The 21,504-nt window shown below is 47.5% G+C and overlaps 1 protein-coding gene across 4 annotated transcripts in view; it reads right to left on the reverse strand.

The window, feature by feature from the left end:
• The window catches only part of Sfmbt2 (Scm like with four mbt domains 2), a 214,084-nt gene that overhangs the window by 21,915 nt on the left and 170,665 nt on the right, over positions 1–21,504 (reverse strand). For all 4 annotated transcript variants that reach the window (XM_047520981.1, XM_047520979.1, XM_047520980.1 and 1 more), the window contains one exon: positions 9,278–9,387. In XM_047520981.1, the coding sequence (XP_047376937.1) occupies positions 9,278–9,387 (110 nt within the window). The remainder of the gene's footprint in view (positions 1–9,277; positions 9,388–21,504) is intronic.

The following is a 21,504-nucleotide window of genomic DNA, read 5'->3' on the forward strand; positions in this document are numbered from 1 at the left end:
AACTAACACTGCTTACAGAGATGCCCTCTTTACTGCCATGATACTTAAAATATTCACTAGTCTCTTAAGGTCCTCCCTATGATCTGGTGACAACTGAGGAAAGGGCGACGGATGTTGTTTAACCATAATGACAAATCCAGGTTGTCCTTCCTCCCTCTTCCCCGCCTACAAAGAGGACAAGGGATTGAAGAGTGTGGATGCTTCTCAAATCTAGACCCTGTCATCATGTGCTATTCTTCACCTGCAGGAAAGAAACCTTTCTCCTAAGAAAAGCATTTGCAATGACCAGCCACACATCTAAGGAAGGCAGAGGGGACAACCCTTGGTTTATAAACAGGTCCTGGGGGCTTCATCCAAATATTTAATGTGATATGAAGCCCAGCTGGAAACATGAGCACTTAGAAATCAGTTTCGATCACCTTTCCATACATTTTTGAGGCAATCGTGGGCACAAAATAATGCTAAACTTTCCAGGTGGCCTGGGACCACTGGTCTTTGATTGGTTCACTCTCACTAAACACAGAGGCCACTGACGTGGCTGCATCAGGACAGCTGTGCCCACAAAGCTCTGCCCTTGATGTGGACCCCGGTTTTCAAGTTGAAATCCTAAGTAACTTATTTTGCAGAAAAACAGTACACAGTGGTTGGTAGCTTTGGCAGACAACGTTTGTGCTAATTTTAGGGAAAACAACCAAAATCAAGAGGAATCAACCTCTAAGGTGGGTTTCAATGCCAACCAGTAAGGGGAGGACCTGAAATCTTCACCTTTCCTGCTCTTTCTCACACTCAGGTACCTGCTGGTCCATGACAGGAAGAGCAGGCGGTTAACTTCAGGAGATTTGAGTCTAAAACAAGGAGACCGTCATTTCCGTGACTTGCTGGTAAAAATTAAGTTCTAGAACCTTGATCTGGTTCACAAAAGAATAATGTGGTAATAGACGTAAACAGAAAAACTGCTACTGAGTGTATTTCAGCTTTTTTTTTTTTTAATGTTTTTCTGGAGTCTGGAAAAACTCATTTTCCCCCAATAAATCACTTAAAAAAATAATTTTAACTTGAAAAAATGTACTTTATATTTATTCACTGATCTTTAATATCCCAGTACCTCTGCCCTCCTTTTTCTCCAGTTTCTCTGATGTGCCAAGCTTGACTTTCCACGGAGTAAGAACTAAAAAAGCAACACTTTGTAGATAAAATCGTGCTTTAAATCCGATAGCCTTGCACGACTGTTGACTTTTCTCAGACCTCCATCAATCCCACTGTAGAACCCAGTGGGATTCCCCCTCCCTACCCCAGAGGAGGGCCTCTAGGACTCTACGGGGGTGTTCTTGCTTTTGACAGATTTTGTGCCCCATAACCAGCACAAACTGTGAACATGGTATCTCCCCCATGTTGTGGATATGTGGATGGATATGTTTCTCCTTGCAGTTTTATCCAAGACATGTTTGGTGGTCCAAGAGCTCTGTTTAAAAGAGCTCAATATCAAGATTCTTAAAGTCTCTTAGAGAAATAAAATCATAAGACATAAAAAATAAAAGCAGGAGAAATGTAAAAACCAGGTCAGACGTCAAACTGTGGCAGGAGATCTCCAAGAGTGGCAGATACTTCAGTTTGCCCAACCTCTGAGTCACAAGGGACACACGTGCCGTGGCACATCAGAGGGATGCAGGGAGCTAAAGGAGGCAGTCGCCTGGGGGAAATGGGAAAAGGGTGGCTTTCTGGCTTTTTTCCCTCTCAAACTGGGGATGACCCAGCGGATGTGTTTTAGTAAAATTTCCATGAATAGAAAAGCCGGCTGATGAGAATTAGACACAGCTAACAGATAACATGGCCTTTCCTCTCTCCTGCCCTTCCTGCACAATGATATCTGGGGGCCAGGGTGCCCAGGCGGTGCCAGCCCACCTGCTCAGCCAGGACCCCCTTCATCAAGGGCTGCTGGCAGTAGGCTTCAGTGCAGCCTCTATAGCGTCTGCCTAAGCTGCCAAAAGCTGCCTTGCCCCCACCTGCTCTGGGATGGTGTCCATCAGCCATGTCCTCCTGGAGAGGTAAGAAGGGCCTGGTTCAGGACTGTCATGAAGGGCCTTTCTAACCCCAGAGCTTCTGAGCTGCCCATCTCTCTACTTGTCCAACTCTGCTGCCTCCCCTCCTTCAAAGGGGTGGGTCCCAAAACACCTGCATGTGGGAGGCACCCAGCCTGGGACAGGCAGAAAGCAGACAGCAGGTGGAGAGGAGGCCATCTGCACGCAGGTAGAAGTCCACCTGAGGAGGGAGCAAAGGGGTGAGGACACTGGGGTGGCCTGGGGCCAGAAGAAGTAAAGAACCAACAGGTCTACTGAAGCTGGCCTGAGTCGGGTTTCCACCGTCAGGAGCGGAGGGCGAAGATGGCAAAGGAAGGAGGACAGGATGAAGCCGGCGTGCTGGAAGGGGCCTGGGGCCTGGAACGGAAGGCGCCTCCAGCAAGGGTTAGCAACGGCAGGCCAGAGCTGCTGCCTTTGGAGGGCTGGTTCCCATCGGGGGCCTTGTGCTTCTGAGGTGATGAGAATGGTTCCCTGTGACTAGACAGTGGGATCGACGTGGCAAGGGCTGGACCCCTGCTCTCCTGCTGGGACTCTGGAATCTGGTATGTGCCAGGCAGAAGGTGCCTGAGTGGCCACCCCCAATAAAAATGCTGGGCTTAGGCCTCTGTGGGCAGCAACGTCACCCCTGTGTCTCTGCATTTTTGATGCTGGGGAAGGAGTGTGCTCTCCAATGGGAGGAAGAGCCCATGAGGAAGCCTGAGCAAGGAGATTCTTCCAGACTCTGCCTGTGTCCATTTTCCTTATGATCTTTCTACACTGCTGTAATAAATCTTAGGTACGTGTACAACGCTATGCCAAGCCCTGTGATTCCTTGCAGCGAATCTCTGAATAGGACATAGACTTGGGGACTCCCAACTCAAGTACAGAAATAAATAAAGTTTTTATACATGCCTGTATGTGTGTATGTCCCATATACAGGGAGACCCATGTACATCAACACCCTAGCTCTGTTCACAGAACCCACAGCAGCAACACCCTAAGAACAGTGAGCATAGATAGCTAATGCCAGGTCTTAGGTTCTAGAGGTCATTTTATAACCCCCTCACCCCGCAACAATAATGACCCAACCCCAAGGAAAAGTCAAGGCTCCCTGGAGAAATGGCTGATTCCAGAACTGGAGACAGGAAAGAAGATATATTCTGAACATCTTGTTGGGTGGGAAAGAAAAAGTTTATCAAAGAATGACAGAGATACATTGAAGGGACAAAGAAGCCTGCTTCACGCGGCTCTCACTGGCCAAATCCAAGGCAACCTGACATCAAAATAAGTCATGATCATAATGGAGGATAACACACTGGGTAACCAGCAATCCACCGATCCCACCAAGGAAGTAAACCAATGAGCTGGAAGTTGATGGTGAACAGCATCAAGTATCTCCCCACAGATGACCTGAGTTGGAGCAGAGTGTAGACACCGCCTCGTTGAATGATCGGAGTAAACCAGTGGGATGAGACAGACTGAAACGCTGTGCCACCAGGTAAGAGGCTCCAAAGACCGCAGCATTTCTTATGTGATCTTCCTGCTCCCGGAGCACACTCTGACTCCCACCGTCAGCATGAAGGAAACCCAGATCCAAGTGGACTTCACACCGTGTGTGGTCCACGGTTCAGACACGCCCAGGCCGTGAGAGCCAAGGAGAGTCTAAGCAACCACCGCAGAGGGAAGGAGACTGGAGAGCAAGGTCACGCCTGGTGACGCGTGACCCTCATCTGGACGCTTCTGCCACAAAGGACAGCACCAGGACAACTAGAGAACCAGAAAATTCGAGGATCAGTGGTGCCGTGCCAGTACTAATTGTCCAGCTGTGATCACATAGGACAATGCCCTTGTTTAGTAGGGCAAAGACGTGACTGAGTCTTTGCGGGTGACATGACGGCTTGCCACAATTGATTTTCAAACTGATCAGGAGAGAGTATAGTACCTTTATTCTGTGTTGGTAATTTTTCTGTCAACTTGATAATTTAAAAATGAACACCTGGTTTTCTAGGCAGGACATGGGCAAAGGACAGCCCAGAACACATGTTGACACCTCCCCCACACACGGTGGATCCTGGGGGAAGAACACGCCGCCACTCGCCACCCGGCCCAGCAAGGCTCTGCAGTGTGCAGATAAACTTTTACAGCACACGTTCCAAGTCCTGAGAAGAGGAGGGAGGAGGAGAATATTAAGAGACCGACACCAGAGGACTGGCTGCCGTGGAAATAATCTCCAAAGGAGGAAGGAAAATGCAAGAAACATAAAGGATCACTGGGCTGGGGATCGTGACCAGCAGGAGGACAGAAAGGACGGGAGGAGGGGGAGGCGTCCAGTTAGGAGATCCTTTATGCCCCACAGTCCTCAGACAGGGGCTCTTGCTCCATTTTTTAACTGCTCCTCTACCCTCTCTTCCTAGCCCTTTCACATTGCTGAGGTTCTGGAAGATTCTGGAAGCAGGAAAGTCATCTCCTTTTCACTACAAACTGAGCATATAAGGAGAGGCTATGGCTGACCTCGGTCAGTGTGGGGGCCCACTTGGAACCCCAGAGTAACTATGGAGATAACGTTAAGCGGACAGATACAGAAAGAAATCTCTGGGAGCTTCTGTTATCTGACGGCAAAAACTTCTGAGGAAGGAGGATTGCCATAAATCCCCTCTTTGGGGTGGTCTCCACTCACAGAGGGACAGCAGGAGTAAACCCACCCTAACGCCCCGTCTGGAGGGGCTCCACGGCCTGAAGATGAAAAGCCCACTCGCACCCGCAGAAACAAGCATTATCTCGCACTTTCTTATCTCCGCTCTGTTCTCTCACACAACAACTTCTCCTTCTCGAAGAACTCTGTTTGTTCTTGCAGAGAAGCCTCCCTTGCCTGCTGCCTTTCCCTCCTGAGGCAGGCTACAGACACCCCTAATTCTAACCGCCCCTTTGAGCTTTTCCTGAGTTGTCCCGTGCACGCGCTCGGCACCCATCAATCAACTCCCTCGGTCCTCTCCTCGCCTCGGTTGCCTGTTTAATCCACAGGATCCCAGTCACTGAACCTAAGAGGGTAGGTGAGAAGGCTTTTCCTCCCTGACATCAATAAGGATGTCCAAACCGAAGCAGGGAATTAATTCCATGTAGGAGGGTACATGGCGGGAATAGAGGGGGCACAGGACCAGGGAGCCAGAGGAGTGGCAGCTTGAATGGTCACTTCTCCTTCCTACCAACATGGATGTGTAAGGATCCACTGGTAAGTGACAGCACAGCCCAAAGGGACAACTTCAGTGCAGCTCAGGTTCCATCATTCACATCCAGGATGAGCCCTTATCAGGAGCGGTTAGCAAACCCTCTCAGGTAGTGATGGGGTGAGGGAGCGGAGGTCAAGGCCAGCTCTTCCACAGAGTTCAGGTCCTCCAACAGGAGGGACCTCTAATAACCCTGCAGAACCAGGGAAGCTCGGCAGGCTGTGAGAGGACGGGGAGAGGCCTGTCCTGAATTCCTTCATGGTCGCACCTTCTTAATCCTCCCTCTCCAGGGATTCTGGTTTTTCAGCCTCATAATACAAAATAAGCTCAGAAATGTCTTCTTTCCTTCTCACTGCCTGCGTTTCAAGGACTGGGAGGGAGCTCTGTGCCATTTGTAAATGGGGTACTGGGTTTATTTTAGGAGAGACTCATTCAGAACTTCCTAAACCGTTCTGAGTCTGAACCAGACACACAATGACACAACCAGGAGAATTTAAGGACACAGGCAGGGAGCATCAGACTGGCCCAGCTGCTGGTTTCCCCACACACATTTCCAGGGGAGCGCACCACACCGCCTGAGCAAGCGGAGCACAGATCAACAGTTGAGGAAGCCCTTCTCACAGAAACCACTTTATAGCCTGGTGCTACAGCTCACTGTTCGCAAAATACACGCTTGAGTAAAGGCCAAAGACAGGGCAAATAAACAAGAGTACATAAAAAATTAGTCATTGTTCATGAAAAGGAAGAAACCATAGATTTCCAGAGCTGAGCATGACTCATCTTTAGATGAGATGATTTTTAAGTAAAAATCTGACTTTATCTCCTTGCCTAAGTGACCATGAAGTTTAATTTACTTGAAATGATAACCAGCACGTTTTCTTTAAATATTCTGAATATCTGCAATAAAGGACTGGAAAAAAATCTGGTAGGCCTTTTACCTGGCTTTCATAACAACCAGCTCAAAAGCATTGAAAGCACAGCTAACATGGTCTTTTTTTCCACAAGAAGATTCTATAACATGTTGAAAAACATATTTAAATGTCTCTAGGTACATGGAGTTGGAAAGGCATTTTAAAATCCCCCTAAGGTATTGCCTAGATTTCTCCTAAATTCAAAATAATGTAGGTCAGTTTAGAGTTCCTAAATTCATCAGAAGAAGGAAATTTTCTCTTTCAGAAGAGCGTAAATGAATGACACAGAACCCACTTTTCCCTTCATACAACTCTGACTACACTTTTGCTTTCTGATCCATGCTGAGGACTAATGATGAGAGAGAGTCCTTCCTTATAGGTTGTCATGATTTGGAATGTGAGGTATTCCCCGGAAGCTCATGTCTGGGATAATGCAGGAACACAGCAATAAGTGCAATGACCAGATTCTGAGAGCTGTAACAATCAGTGGATTACCCCATTGGTGAGTTAATAATGTGAAAGGACTATGGTGCTGGGAGATAAATGTAGGCAGCTGGGGTGTGGACGGGAGGAAGGTAGGTTACTGGGGACTTGCCTTTGGCGTTTATATTTTGTCCCTGGCACCTTGCTCTCTCTCTGCTTCCTGGAGCTGAGGAGCTTTCCTGCTCCATGCCCTTCCACCATGATGCTCCGCCTCACCTCAGGCCCACAGTGATGAAGTCAGCTGCCCATGGACCGAACCATGAGCCAAAATAAACTCTTCCTCCTTTAAGTTGTTCCTGTTAGGTATTTTGGTCACAGCAACGCAAAGCTAATGCATGTGATGTTCAAATACTGCAAGTTTCCTTCATACTGTGAAAGGTATGGTTACTTGGATAAATAAGAGCCAACTGCCAAAGACATGTCTATGACTGTGTTAGTTTTTATTATACTTGCAGGTCAAAACCTTTTCAAAGGCACCTTGTCAGATAATTTTTTTTTTTTTAAGGAAAAAACCATCAGCAGTCCCAGACGCTAATTGACAGCAATCACACGGCCCTGCAGACTGTCTCAGGCCCTCACTTCCTGAAGACATTCTTCGTAACATTACAGTTTAGCTCCCAAGAGCACCTAAGACAATGGATGTCTTAAATGCAGGTCAGCCCTCTGCTCGGTTAATTTATTCAAGACAGAAAACATCTCTTGCCTCTCAGCTTGGAGGGGAAGAAGCCAGCTCACTCTCCTTCGGTTTCCACCAAAGAAAAGAGCAAAGTTGTCACGATCTAAAATGTTGTCATTTTCCATCAGAAGGAAAGAGGTGACTCAACATGCAGGGTTGTCACAGGAAGGCCCCTGCTGACTGTAAACCTGTCATCATTAGCAGCTGCTGGGAGACGCTGCTAGGATCACACAGCTGAAACCCCACTCAGACATCTCCTCATTATAAGTTGCTGCGTAAGATTCTGCTATGAAACTTGCTGTCATCTCCGATACGGTAGGTAATACGGTGCCTTTACGATTCAGCAGCGCTGGATTTCACCACGTCTGTTTTGATTGTATCAGGCTGGATTTAATAAAAGCTCTGATCGACCTGGTAACATAAAAATAAGTGCCAACACTTGCAAAATGAACTCTTCCCTGTCACTCTGGTGTCTGAAGCAAGTTTCTGGCTGATTTAGAAGCAGGGAACTTCTCCTGGAATGGAAGGTCTTTGCGCTTTCACTATTTTCTGTAACCTTTAGGCGGGTCTGGACTGCACTGGATCGTACAGAAAAGACTTAAAACAAGAAGAAAGGATTTCTGTATCAATACTCAAGATTTCCGCCACCGCCACTAACAAGGCCTTAGGAGAAAACCTGCTTCAGTGACTGGTGTCCCCCTGAGAAAGCAGGAAAGAAAGGAATACTCAACAGGAAAGCACTTGGTTTTCTCCGAGCTACAAACGAGGCTCACGTGAGTCTCTCAGGAATGAAGGAATGATGACAAGCAGTGACAACCTTTCACTGGCAGGCCACTTCACACAAATAAGCCCTCTCCGTTCTTGCACATATCCTCTTAGCCCTTGTGATTTGGCGGATTCTCACTACCCCTCATGGGACTTTTGCAGAACCTAAAATGATAGAGCTGTTCTATGGGACACTGGGAATATGGAATGAGTGACCGAGAAGCTACGTGGAAAAGCAGCGAGCTCATGACCCAGGAAACTACTGCTGGCCGTCCAAATTATTAAGAATCCCTCCATTTTCACTACGAATGTGACAGACACCTTGTTAAAACTTTAGACATCAAAAAGAGGCTCATTCTTCCAAAGAAGCATCATTTCCTAAATGCTATATATCAATAATATTTTAGGACACTGTTAAAAGGAGATCAACCACTAAGATATTCTCTATCCATAAATGATTATTAAAAGCCCCGAGAAGTCCAAGCAATTTTTGAACATCAAACTTTCCTGAGAAAATTAGTCTCTTCTATGAACTTCTCAACAACCAAGTTCAAGTACACTGATACCATTTCTGCTCTTGTTTTTGGAGGTCAAGAAACTAAAAGCAAAGAAAAATTTCATCTTTCCAATTGGCCTGCTTCCAAAGAAAGGAAAGTTATCCAACTACATGTCAACCCTGAGCCCACTGCCACTTCATTTAACTCCAACTAAACAGATCCATAAGTTCCTTTCATCTTTAAAAATCCTCAAATCCCAGAGTCAGAGCCTTTGCATTTATGCAAACTCTTCATAACAGCAAATATTTAAGAGTTGTTAATGAACATGGCAAGAAGTATTCTTTCTTTATAACTGTTTCTCCACGTGAACAAATAATCTATGGGCTCAGAAACACAATAAATTTATATTTTGAATGTATAACAAAAAATCATGTAAGCAAATCCCTATTTCACTTTAGAAATCCTGAGCCTTCAGGCAACTGTATCATCCAGCAAAAATGCCAATAAATCTGTATGCAGTACATAGACCTGCAGAATGATAATTCATGGGTTTGTTTCTAGTTTTATAAAATATATCAAAGTGAGGAATGACAAGTTTCAAAACAGCAGGCAAAGTAGCAACGAATTAGCAAAAACCCTGTGTCCCAGAACTGAGAGTACTTACTTGGCTTTCAGTGTCTCCTCCTGGAAATTCCAGTGTGGATCTTCCACCAATTGCAATTCTCTTAACACCCTTCCAGGCTTGTAGGCTGCATTGATTATCATGCTAAGAACCTGTTGGGAAAAAGAAACCCACGATGAAGAGAAACTGTGTTCACTCCTGTAGAAACAAGAACACCACACCTGGCACTTCAGATGGGTTCACCCAACACTGTGTTAAGTTAACACGAAGTCTGACAGAACACTGCAGATTATACCGGCTGACGCACATGCAGAGATAGGAAGGGTCCACACTCATTCATCTGTTGAAGGTACAGAGGTTGGTTTCATAGCCTAGCTATTGTGAATCGAGCTACTATAAATATTGATGTGGCTGCGTCACTCTAGTATGCTGATTTTAACTACTTTGGATACACACCGAGGTGTCAAAGGGTGGTTCCATTCCTAGTTTTTTGAGGAATCTCCATACTGCTTTCCAGACTGGTTACACCAATTTGCAGTCCCACCAGCAAAGTATGAGTGTCCCCTCTCCCTGCACATCCTTGTTACTTGTTTTCTTGATCATTGCCTTCTGACCAAAGTGAGGTGAAATCTCAGTGTAATTTGCATTTCTCTAACTGCTAGCGATGTGAAATAAGCCAATTCTAAGAAACCAAAGGTTCAATGTTCTCTCTGATATGCAGATGCTAACACACAACAAAGGGGTAGGGAGAATAGAAATTCAGTGGGTTAAACAAAGGGGAATGAAGGAAGGAAGTGGGGACAGGAATAGGAAAGACAGTGGAATGAATCTGACATAACTTTCCTATGTACATGTATGAATTTATCGCAGTGAATCCCACCATCATGTACATCCACAAGACTGGGATCCTAATTGGAATAAGATATACTCCAGGTTTGAACAAATATGTCAAAATAGACTCTACTATCATGTCTAACTATGAAAGAAAGAAAGAAAGAAAGAAAGAAAGAAAGAAAGAAAGAAAGAAAGAAAGGGGGAAAGAAAGAGTGCCCCAATCAACCCCTCTTGCTAGGAAAGCTGGAACTGCTCACTAGACAGGGGCAGGCACTCATTAGCTCTTCTAGTTGCAGAGAAATGTAACATTTCCTCCAAAAATCAGTTCATTATTCCCCAACAGGAGTACTCTTCAGTAAGACAGGTTATAGAGAATTTCATTTTATTTTTAAAAGACACATTTCATAAGGAACCAATAAAACCGAGACAATATGCTTAGGCCAACACTTCCGGAGAGACTTCAGACACCTATAAGGAGTGTAAAAAATCATTTGAAATCCATTTAATCCTGGCTCAATTTATGGACATTTAATACTAGGACAACTCTCTTGGAGATATATTTTAAAGGTAGTCTGGACCATGTACTACCATCTAGTAGCCTATTTCCTCAAACTACCCCCTTCATTCCCAAGTCGAGTCCGAGGAAATAAGGATGTGGTCACTGCCCGCTGTGGGGCTCCCAGAAAGACCAGGCCTTTCCAGTCTCAGAGTCCCAACAGCAGGCTCTGGGGAGATAAGATGTTCCCATTAATTTTCAAAATGTGCTTCTTTAACGAAGAGAGCAGGAACTCAAGACCCTCTGGGCACTGAGCCATGTTCCAATGGCTCCGTCACCAAAGGCATGGCTCTGTCAAGGCACTAAAAGCCACAAAGCAGTATAGACAGTCTGGGCAAGTTTACGTCTTCTGTATTAGAATAATCATCTGATTCTCTTCCTTGTCTGTACAATTTAATAAACTGAGTTTAAGATAAATTTAATTAGAACTGGCTGCAAGAATGCACAAAGTGTTTATCAAGAGACAATAAAATTTCAACCGTTTCTTTTCATTGTGATTAGCGGAGAAAACCCTAGAGCTACATTTTCTTTGCCGCTATCGTAATGCAGTTTGTGACTATGAAAAGAAGACGTCTGCCAGAATTCAAGGCAGCCGGGAAAAGGCAGCAATTAAATTATAAAAAAAGCATCCTATATTGAATATTTGTCCCACGGCTTTTCCTGACATCACATCACTCACCTCCAAATTCAACAAGGTCTCTACAAAGCACCGGAACTGTGAGCTTCGTCGTTTCCAGGTGTAGGACACCTGAGGGCATTGCAGTTATCCCATGAAAATAACCAAGTGGGCAGTGGCTGTCACTACCTGGAGCTCAACTGAACCACTGCCCCTTGCAGAGCGTGAGATACAATGCAACACGCTCTTGATCAGGGAGTTGCAGGGAGCCTGTCCCCAACCAACAGGGCCCTGGGTGTAAGCATCGAAGAATATGCCCAATAAACCAGCGTGAGCAACTCAGAGCGGAAAGTCACACGAGAGCAGTGCCCCACTGCATTCTTGGAGCTCAGGAAGTGTACCCAGAACACACCTCTAGATCCAAGTTCCCCCAATGGTTACAGCAGAAAAGCAATAACCTTTCTAGTTGAACAGATCTGGGATCAAATCACAGTTCCATCCCCTAGAAGCTACAGGTCCTTGGTCATGATGCTTACCTGACTTTCCTCTTCTGTACACGGGGCACTGCCATCTGCCCAGTTCACAGGGATATCATGGGAAATATGCAAGGCGCCATCTTGGTTTATAAAGGTGCTCAAAGGTAGCCCTCTTCTGGCTGTCACCACAGTCCTTGTCGATCCACAAGACAAACCCTCTCTATCCCCACTGGCCTGTATTTATGTTTCTAGTCCTGCATCTTTGGAAATAAACCCTCCTTAAGAAGTTCCTTGAGTTTTTGTAGCTCCCATTTTTAGAACCAAATTTCTCAAAAAAAGGAGTTTGTGTGGTAGTTCTTCAACTCTCAACCTGGCAAATCCAGCTCTACACAAAAACTGCTGTGGGAGAGGGCCCCAGTGGCCTCCTGAGCAAATCTGGGCAGGGGTCTCCATCTATCTGGGCCTGAGTAACCCCCCACAGTGCCTCCAGAGGGCCAGTCCTGCATACTCCAGGGCTTCTCTGCCTCTGCTCGACCAGCTCTGAAGTGTGTTCAGAAAGTGGGGGGTGGTCAGGGCATGGGGCAGAGGGGAGGAGAGGGAGGGGGAAGGACAGGAGCACCAAGCTTGGGTGCTCTTGTGGGTCATTCCGCAGGGAAAGGAAAACACTCCAGAGGTGCTCGGCTGACTGAGCCACCCCATAAACGTGACCCTCCTGTCCCCTCACCCTCCCTTCCCTGTGCAATGTCACCACTCAAAAGATTACACGAGCAGAATAGGAATTTTCTTTTCTCTTCGCCTTATGACACTGTGTGGTTCCATGCTTTCTTTCCATTTTCCCTCTCATGAAAGCTCACAGAACACCACAAGTGTGGTATCTCCAACCTCAACAAGACCACATGACGTTTCAACAATGGTGAAAGTACAGGCGACCACTTACCAGAAAGTAATTTCTTTAGGTGTCAAAGTTAGAAAAACACTTTGGAACTCAAGTATGGTTCCCCCGGCTCAAGTGAGGCCGACCCAGTGGGTAAGATTCTTGCCTCAGGTGTGCGATCTGTAGAATGGTATAGACCGTGGGGACGGGTCACTGTGGGGTAGATTTCAGAGGCAGGGAAACATGAGGGAGAAGATTCTTTCTCTTGAGGGGTTAGAAAGAGGAGCAAGACCAAAAGGAGCCTCCACTCTTCCAAGGGACCTGCCCGCTTTCCAGGGGCCACGGTTACAAGAACCAGCTTTCTGCACAAATCGGGGCACATCAAAGGCTCTCTTGGACCAAAAAGATTTCTTCTCCTCAACTTCAAAATCAGAGGGAATGGAGCTAATTTTATGAAAAAGATTTTCTAAAACCAAAGAGTAAAGAAATACTCTACTTAATCACTCATTTTTCCCTTGGGGCGTCTTAGGGAGACAGTCAAGAGGGATGAAATGCGGAAAGACACGCACTTTGACACCTGGCGTGAACTGCAGAGATTTTATTTTTGTAACCAGAAGTAAGTAGAGAATGTTAATTTAAAAAATGGCTTCTTTGGGCAAGGAGAGTCCGGGGGTTGGAAGCCGCTCTGTGGTGCTGCCCTGTCAGTCACGTGGCACCTACCCTACTGTGCGTCAAGGTCTAATACACCAACAGTGCTGCCCACACCTGGCCTCGCTCCTGAAACTCCTGGGAGTGGAAATGCCACCAGAGTTGAAAGAAGGAAGATGTGCTTGTGAGCTAAAAGAGCAACCTCCTTCTGGCCCCCATACCTTCTAATGATGTTAGAGAAAACCTCTTAAAAGTGGGTGTTTCCATTTGTCTCCCCAAAACTGCTGCCCTGTGTGCGTCCCGGGATCGGTGCTGCTTCTGTGCTGAGTCCACTCCCCAGACAGTACCTACTGATAAGCACCACGCTCATCTTCCTCTCACTTGTTAGTTCCTAAAGTTTTAATAGTAACAATAGTTTGACACACCTTACCCCATCTGGGACGCCTCTGCCTAGTCACTCTGCTCTCCACCGCTGTTGGCGCTCTCTGTGAGCTGACCCCTGGAGAGAAGGCAAGCCAGGTGCCTTCCACTTCCTGGGGCCTCCCCTCCCCCGGCACCAATCTGATTCAGAGCCCCTCCTCAAAGGAAGGTAGAACGTTCAGAAATTTCCCACTTCCCGTTCTAAGACCAGCAGGGAACTCTCATCTGGTCCTGCACCGTGACAGAAACCCAGCATCCTAGGACATCCCTCCTGCCCAGAATCTGATTCCTCCGTGTGGCTCCTGTTTTCCCCTCGTCTGTCCCAATCTCAAACTTCCCCTCACTGGGCCCCTAAACTCTGTCATGATGTCCTCTGAACTCATGGCCCGTCATCACAAAATGCCCTCTGCCCTGAACCTCTTCCAGAACATTCTTTCTACCTTGCTGTTTTCCCTTCTGCTCTGGACTGACTGTGTGTCCTTCCCCAGATTTCTCTGTAGGGGGCTAATCCCCAAGCAATGGTGTTAGGAGGTGTGCCTGCAGGAGGGAATTAGAAGAAATCAAGAGGGGGCAGCAGGGGGACTAATGCCCTTGCAAGAAGAGACAGGGGGCAGCACATCTGAGGACACAGCAAGGTGGCTCTTTACCAGGACCCAACCATGCTGGCACCTGACCTCGGACTCCCACCCTGCAGACTTCAGCAGATACTTGTCTTAAGATGCCCAGTCGTGGGATGCTACGGCATCTGGTGATGACCAGGACACCTTCCCCTCCTGCACGGTCTCTGTCCTCCTCTCTGCCGCCTCATTTCCCTTAACGCATTAATGTGCAGTAACATTTCCCTTCTTCAACAAAACAACTCCCCTTCATCCTGCATCCACGTCACCCACCTCATTTCTCTGCTCCCTCTGATGGTCAAATCCTTCAGATTCAACGACACCCATGGGTTCTTCTTGCTTCCCTTCATCCCCCCTGGTACCCAATCCAATGGGGCTAGAACCTCGTGAACTCTATGAAATATGAAACCATGAGCCAAAATAGACCTTTTTTCTTTCTAAGCTGATTATCTCAGGTGTTGTTACAGTGACAGAAAGCTGACTAATGTGCTCAGGACCTCCCTATGGCTCGTCTTTCCTCTCAATAGCGTCTTTACTCAGAGAGGCCTCCCTCCCTTGAACGTCTCTCCCCAACGGCGCCCTCCCATATGGCATTTCCAGCCGGTTCACGATGACTTTATCACTACTATAACATGCCGACTGGTTTGTTTTCGGTTCATCCCCACTAGAACATAAGCACTGATAAACCAGGGACTTCATCCTGCTGGAATCAGAGCAGCCAGGGTATAAATGGCAATAGGAGGTGCCCAAGAGACCGTGTTTTTGAATTTGTTCAATGAGTTTCAACATGCTCCCAAAAGTTAGATAAAACTGTTTTGTTCATCTAAAAACTAATGACAGGGGCTGGGGTTGTGGCTCAGTGGTAGAGTGCTTGCCTAGCATGTGTGAGGCACTGGGTTCAATCCAAGCACCACATAGAAAATAAAGGTATGTGTCCATCTACAACTAAAAAATTTTTAATAATAATAATGATAATAATAATAATAATAAAAACTAAGGAATTTGCTCCCAAAATTAAATTGCGGGGGTGGGGAGGCAGCAGTCATTTGCTACTGATTTTCATCACGATGAATCCCATTCTGAGAGGCGATGAGAAAGTTCAACAGGTATAACTTGTCTTCTCCGTGGGAAAATAACAAAGAGCCATAACAGCAGAACCTGCTGCCTTTTCTTTCCCCCGCCTTCCCAGACAGTATCGGGTGTCATCACAGACCAGGTGTGCGCTATGGTTGACTTGTGCCCACGAGCACGGAGCGTTATTCTTAATGGGTTAGCTAATGTCCGGCATTAACTTGAGGCAGCAGCAACAGAAACAACAGAAGACCTTCAAGAGGCACGTGTGCATCTGAGTTGGATTTTGGTGACTGACTTAATGGGGTGTCAGCGAGGCAAGACTCTTCCTCTGTCCAGTACTCCCTGCAGAGCTGCCTGGTGTGAGACCAGCCTCCGCCTGCCTCAGCGCCAACGACCCTCCGTTCCACTGACAGACGCTCGGCTTCCTTGGGGAATAACAGGCATCCTCCTCCTCATTTCCAAACACAGAGAAGGTGGCTTCAGATTGCTGGCTCTCCAGGTTTCCTCATGAAAGTCTTTCTCATTAAAAATGAAAGTTAAAAAGACAGCTCCCAAGAAAAGTACTCAGAGAAGTAAAAAGAAAGAGAAACTAAACAAGCTGTCTCAAAACTCACCAAATGTAGGGGGGAAAACATAATCAAAACTGAGAGATTGAAGGGAATAGCATAATGGAGGAACCCTGTGGCAGAAATACAATCTACCAACACCACCTGAAGCCAGATTCTAAACCGCTTAGGCCCACTGGAAGGTTGCAAGGCGGGGGAGCCAGGAGTCACTGTACCTCTCTGAAGTGGCAGAGGTGGGGGGTCAGGACATTCTCTGACTGGGGCCACCGCAGTCCTTCCGTCGAGGAGGGCCTCAGAGGCTCAGAGAGCAAGCGGGGGAGGTTCCAGCCTTCAGAGCTCCCAGCGTGTACTGCGCACCCCCTGCTCAAGCCTCTTTTGCTTTTCAGTGAAGCAGAGTGGCTGAGCATGAGCCTGGAGACCTGGGACAGTGCGTGGGATGGCCTGTTTCTGCTTCAGAAAGACTCGACGTTCAGTATTTCCACTCTCTGCTGTGATATGGGACATCATACTCTACCTGACTGGCTTGTCTGTCACAACGTCATGGAGGAAACTCAAAGTCAGACAGTTATTAGATGCCCCAAGCGCAAGACCTCGACCCCTGTCCACCAGGGAGAGGAGCTGGGCTGGACCTGAGCGGGAGGAAGCACGTGAAGTGTGCTGGAGGGAGACAGCGAGTGAGGGGTCCAGCACAGGGTACTTCGAGAAGGCAACTCCCATCTGGGCTCCGGATTTTAAAAAGAGCTCGAAACCGCTGTACGGAACCTGTCTTTGTTCCAGCGTGGCCACTCAGATCCCCACCCATGTATATGTACTTCTATGGGCTTGTGGGAATGAAGCCCTCCTGTCTGCAGGGCTCTGTCCGCCCACTGAGGTGGGGACCACAGCTCTTGCTCACCAAGACCCCTTGTCCAGCGCAGAGCCTGGCACAGGAAGCACCAAGGTCCTGGAGGAACGAGTGGATGCATGAAGGGCTGGGTTACGCGTCCCTCGCTGCTGGGTTGCAGAGCTAGAGAGGTGTGGGTGAGCAGCGGTCTGCCGGATGCTGACTGAATGAACACCCAGCATCTGAAGCCTCAAAGGGGCTGCAGAGACATGAAAAGGAAGAGGCACTGGCCAGCAGTGGCTCCTGCAGGCCCTGCGTCATCTACTCCTGCACTTCCCGCAGAGCTAGGAAGACCAAAGAAGCAGAGAGACAGATGAAAAACCAAGTACCAGAGTAGCCACCCTGACGCTGGCATCTCAGAATAAAAGACAGGTATGCCAACAGATGGTAAGTGGGTAGAAGAGGAGGAGGAAGGCGAGGTAGTATGTGTCTGCATCTTTCCCATCAGGAACAAGACGCCAGGCTTGGCACAACAGAAGCGCTACCTAGTCTCACTTTTTTGTCTTCTTGTTTTACCCCGTCAAACCCAGTCTCTTGATCATAACTGAATCTGCAGGGCTCATTAGCCTCTCTAATGAGCTCCACTACCTGGGGTGAAAACTTAAACCAGAAGAAGGGATGAGCTCAAAGAAGCTCGTCACTTCCAGTTTCCCGTGTGTCCAGGGTCCACATAGCTTTCTTCTAAGCCTTCTTTCAAACACCAGAAAGAAGGGGGGGAAAAAAAAACCCACCAGGTGTTAAAGTATTATCATGAAGCTATGAGGTGTCTACCCAAAGTTCTTTTTCTTCTTTTTTAAAAAAAAAATTTTACAGATTGCATTTTGATTCATTGTAAACAAATGGGGTACAACTTTTCTATGGTTGTACACGATGTAGATTCAAACCATTCATGTAATCATACACGAATGTCTGTCTCACTCTACCATCTTTCATACTTCTGCCCCCTCCCCCCTCTCATTTCCCTTTATGTAATCCAAAGTTCCTCCGTTCTTCTCTTACCCCCCACCCCTCCGAACCCCATTATGTATCATCATCCACTTATCAGAGAAAACATTTGGTGTTTGGTTTTTGGGGATTGGCTTATTTCACTTAGTATGATATTCTCCAATTCCATCCATTTACCTGCAAATACCATGTTTTTATTCTTCTTTATGTCTGAATAATATTCCATTATGTATGTATATCACAGTTCCAAAGTTCTTCTTAATGCAGGAATATTCAGAGGTGAAGTGATTAGGCTACAGGAGTTGTAAACCAATCAGTCCATCCTAGTTTGAATGGACTGAGCGAGTGGTAACTGTAGGCAGGTAGGGTATGGAGGAGGAGTGGATCACTGGGGGTATGCCCTGGAAGGGTGCATCTACCCTGTGACCCTTCCCATCCCCTCTGCTTCCTGACCCCACCATGAGCTGAGCAGTTTTCCTCCTCTGGGCTGCCATATCTTGGACCCAGAGCAATGGAGTCACCCATCTATGGACTGAGACCTCTGAAACCTTGAGCCCCAAATAAAACTATTCCCCCTAGTTGGGAATTTTGGTCACAGCAATGGAAACGCTGATTAAAACAGAAAGTGTACAACTTTTTGATTTTCCCCCCTATAGATGTTCCTTTCTTAGACTCCGGGACCCAGGCTGCCCAAAGGCACAGGTCACGTCTGCTGCAGAGCTAACGCAGTTACAGAGGCGCTAGCAAGTCAACACTTCTGAAAGTGCTGTGACCAGGGTGGAAAGGGATTCCTCGGACTCCCTGAGGAATCGAAACGATAGGCCCCCCTCCCTATCTACCTTACTCTTTTGTCATGTGGTACAACAAATCTCATGATCCTACATAGATATACAGTTTATCTATCTTTTGGGGACCCTGACACCCTGGGCATGAGAGCGGAAGGATCTGGGATGGAAATGGATGGTCCCAATTGGCAGTGATCCTACTGAGCCTGCAGCTGTGGTTTATGATAAACATCATCACTGACATCTGTACCTAAGTGGTCCCATCCTCCATGAGCCTGGCCTCACACATCTCATTACATGTCCCAGCACTTGAGGGACAAGGCCTGCTCCAAACTGAGTTCACTGGTAGGAGATGCCTACAGCTGACTGGGCCACCTATTGACTGTTTCCAGCTTCCTGCGGGTCATCTACCTCTTCTCAAGATGCCCTCTCTAGAACGGAGGCCAGATGTGGACTGCCCTCTGGCTCTGTCCAAACTCAAGTCTCACACACATAAAGTGAGTGGAGAGACAGTAGCAATCACTCTGCCGGAAACTTCCTCCCATCCAGTGCATGGTTGGCTCAGCTGCAGCTCGGGATCTTATTTCCCAGACTGCATCTAACCTTGCAGGGACTACTCTGCCCCCGCACCCACAGACTTGATCTACACTTCTAGCAGATGGGAAACAACTCTCAGTTTACCTTTTCTGAGGAAACAAAAGTGTTTAAATTTCTAACACCATCAGTGACCCAGAAAAACAATGTACTCTGTCTTTGCTTCAATTACCTCATTTTCTTTAAATAAAATGGAGTCTGAAGCCACACAGAGGTCCTGGTACTGAAGGAAGAGCATTAGCATAAATATTGGCTGGTGAACTTATATTTTCCTTACACTCACAGAGCTGAAGCAAGCACTTGCTTTCTTCTTTCTTTCTTCCTGCATTCATTTTCTAAACATCAGCAAAAAACCACTTTTGTCATCAGAAAGCTGCTCTGGCCTGGCTTTTAAGTTTGGTGGCTGGCACCCATCAGAGAATTGGCCGGGGATAACTATTTTTGATTTGGAAAAAAAAATCATTTATTAAATTAAAATGGCCAGCCCCTACAGAGAAGCCCCTACAGAGGCCAAAGCCATGTGGTTGATTGACACAGTTGGCAGATAATGGAGCTTATGTTAAAAGCTGGAATATGCCCACCAAGCTTGCAGGCAGCTTCAAAGAAACCCACCCATTCACTGTGTGTTCCCTTTCCGTGGAGTGACCTGTCACTCATAACCAACACAGGCAGACAGCATTGACGTGATTGCTGTTCATCCACGGGCTGGGGCTAAAGAAAGGCCTCTCGGAGGGTCTCATATCACTGAGACAGAAATTCTCATGCCTAATCCCGGTCTGATTTCTTTCTGGATGGAGTTCCCTGTTTGCAGGAATGTACACAGAATACCAATGGATACAGTCAGGGTTAACTGGTGGGCCAACCGTTTCGCCACACCCAGAGCAATGCGGCACATGCTGCCCTTGCCCACAATCCCCATTTTTCTTTAGCTCTGAACCCATTATCTATGGAGTCTTCCTGCCACTCTGGATGAGCATGATCCACAGTGCCCAGCTGTATTAAATGAAAGTAGCCCCAACCTGCTGCTGAGTGAGCGGGACCAAAGGGCACGTCCAGAGGCCAGGGCTGCACGAGACTCTCGGTGTAAGCGTGGGCACTGCCTGTGCCGGCCCTTGGTCTTGCTCCCGTCTCAGGTGCTGCAAGTGCCCTGTCCTTCCCTCTCTCCAGCCCCCTGACCCTCCAGGCTCCAGCCTTCCCTCCACCTGCAGCAGGTACCCCTGTCACCTCCCTACTCGCTGCATGTGACCCCAGTGCTGTCTCACAGTGTCTGCGCCAGCCCTTGACACAGCACCTGGGACGTGCCAGTCACATTCAATTCATCTGCTCATCTTTCCCGCTTGGCTGGAAGCTCGCTCGGGGATGGGACCACCTGTCAAATACTCTCTGTGCAATAATACAAAAATAATACAATAGCCAGGTCCAGTTCTCACAGGTTTCTTCTAAACCACAGCCCCTGCGTTCTCCCTGAAACAGACATTGCTTCCAAATAGATGGAGGATTTTAACTACTAAGACCACCAATGGCCTCTGACTTTATTTCTCTTTAAGAAAAATGACCATTGAAACCATGAGATGCTCTTGGGCTGAGGGAGATGCTTCCGCGTAGTGACACTCTGAGGGGTCCCTGTCACTCAGAGCTTCAGGTCCATGTTGCCTAGGATGCTGAAGAAGGCCTCTCGCAGTGGTCTCCTCTGACCTGCTTAGGCCTCACACTGAAGCACCAGGACCGCCAGGCTCCCTCTGTTTTTCTCTTCAAAATGTAACATACACTTTTGTACCTGTTACTTATCGCCATAGCAGGTCCCTCTCCACCAGCCGTACCTGAGCTTCCTTTGCCAACAGGTCACCCGTGTGCCCTTGCTGCACAATGAAGACTATACTCCCTCTGCCCAAGCCACATCAAATGGCACCCGTCATGTTCTGTCACTTTCTCTCCTCTGCTCCTCTCTCGAAAACTCCCTTACTGATTTCTAAAGTGCAACAGAGAGAAGACCTCTGACATCCTCTCGATCTGCCTCCACCTGCAGGTCACCTCTCAAGGTCAGGAGAGAAATGGAGTGACGTGTGGCCCGGGTTGTGCTGGACAAAGCCAGGGCACAAACCTCACTCGTGTACCCAGAGACCCACTAAGTGGTATGGAAGCATGGGATAAAAGAGACGCCACCACCACCCGGCTGAGGAGCAACATACTCTCTGCTGCCTCCAAGGTGCCCTGTGCCTTTCCAAGCTGGCTGCTCCCTGAGAAGCCCCGGCTTCTCAGCCTGAAGCCCTCACTCCATTCCTCCTCCTGTCTTCCCAAAGCACTTTATTTAACCCTAGTGCAACATGTCCCCCGACGTCGTGGGAGGAAAGGAGGTATGCTGGGCTGGGAGACTTTTGTGG

Source organism: Sciurus carolinensis, chromosome 12, assembly GCF_902686445.1.
Source record: "Sciurus carolinensis chromosome 12, mSciCar1.2, whole genome shotgun sequence".
Taxonomy (NCBI): Eukaryota; Metazoa; Chordata; class Mammalia; order Rodentia; family Sciuridae; genus Sciurus; species Sciurus carolinensis.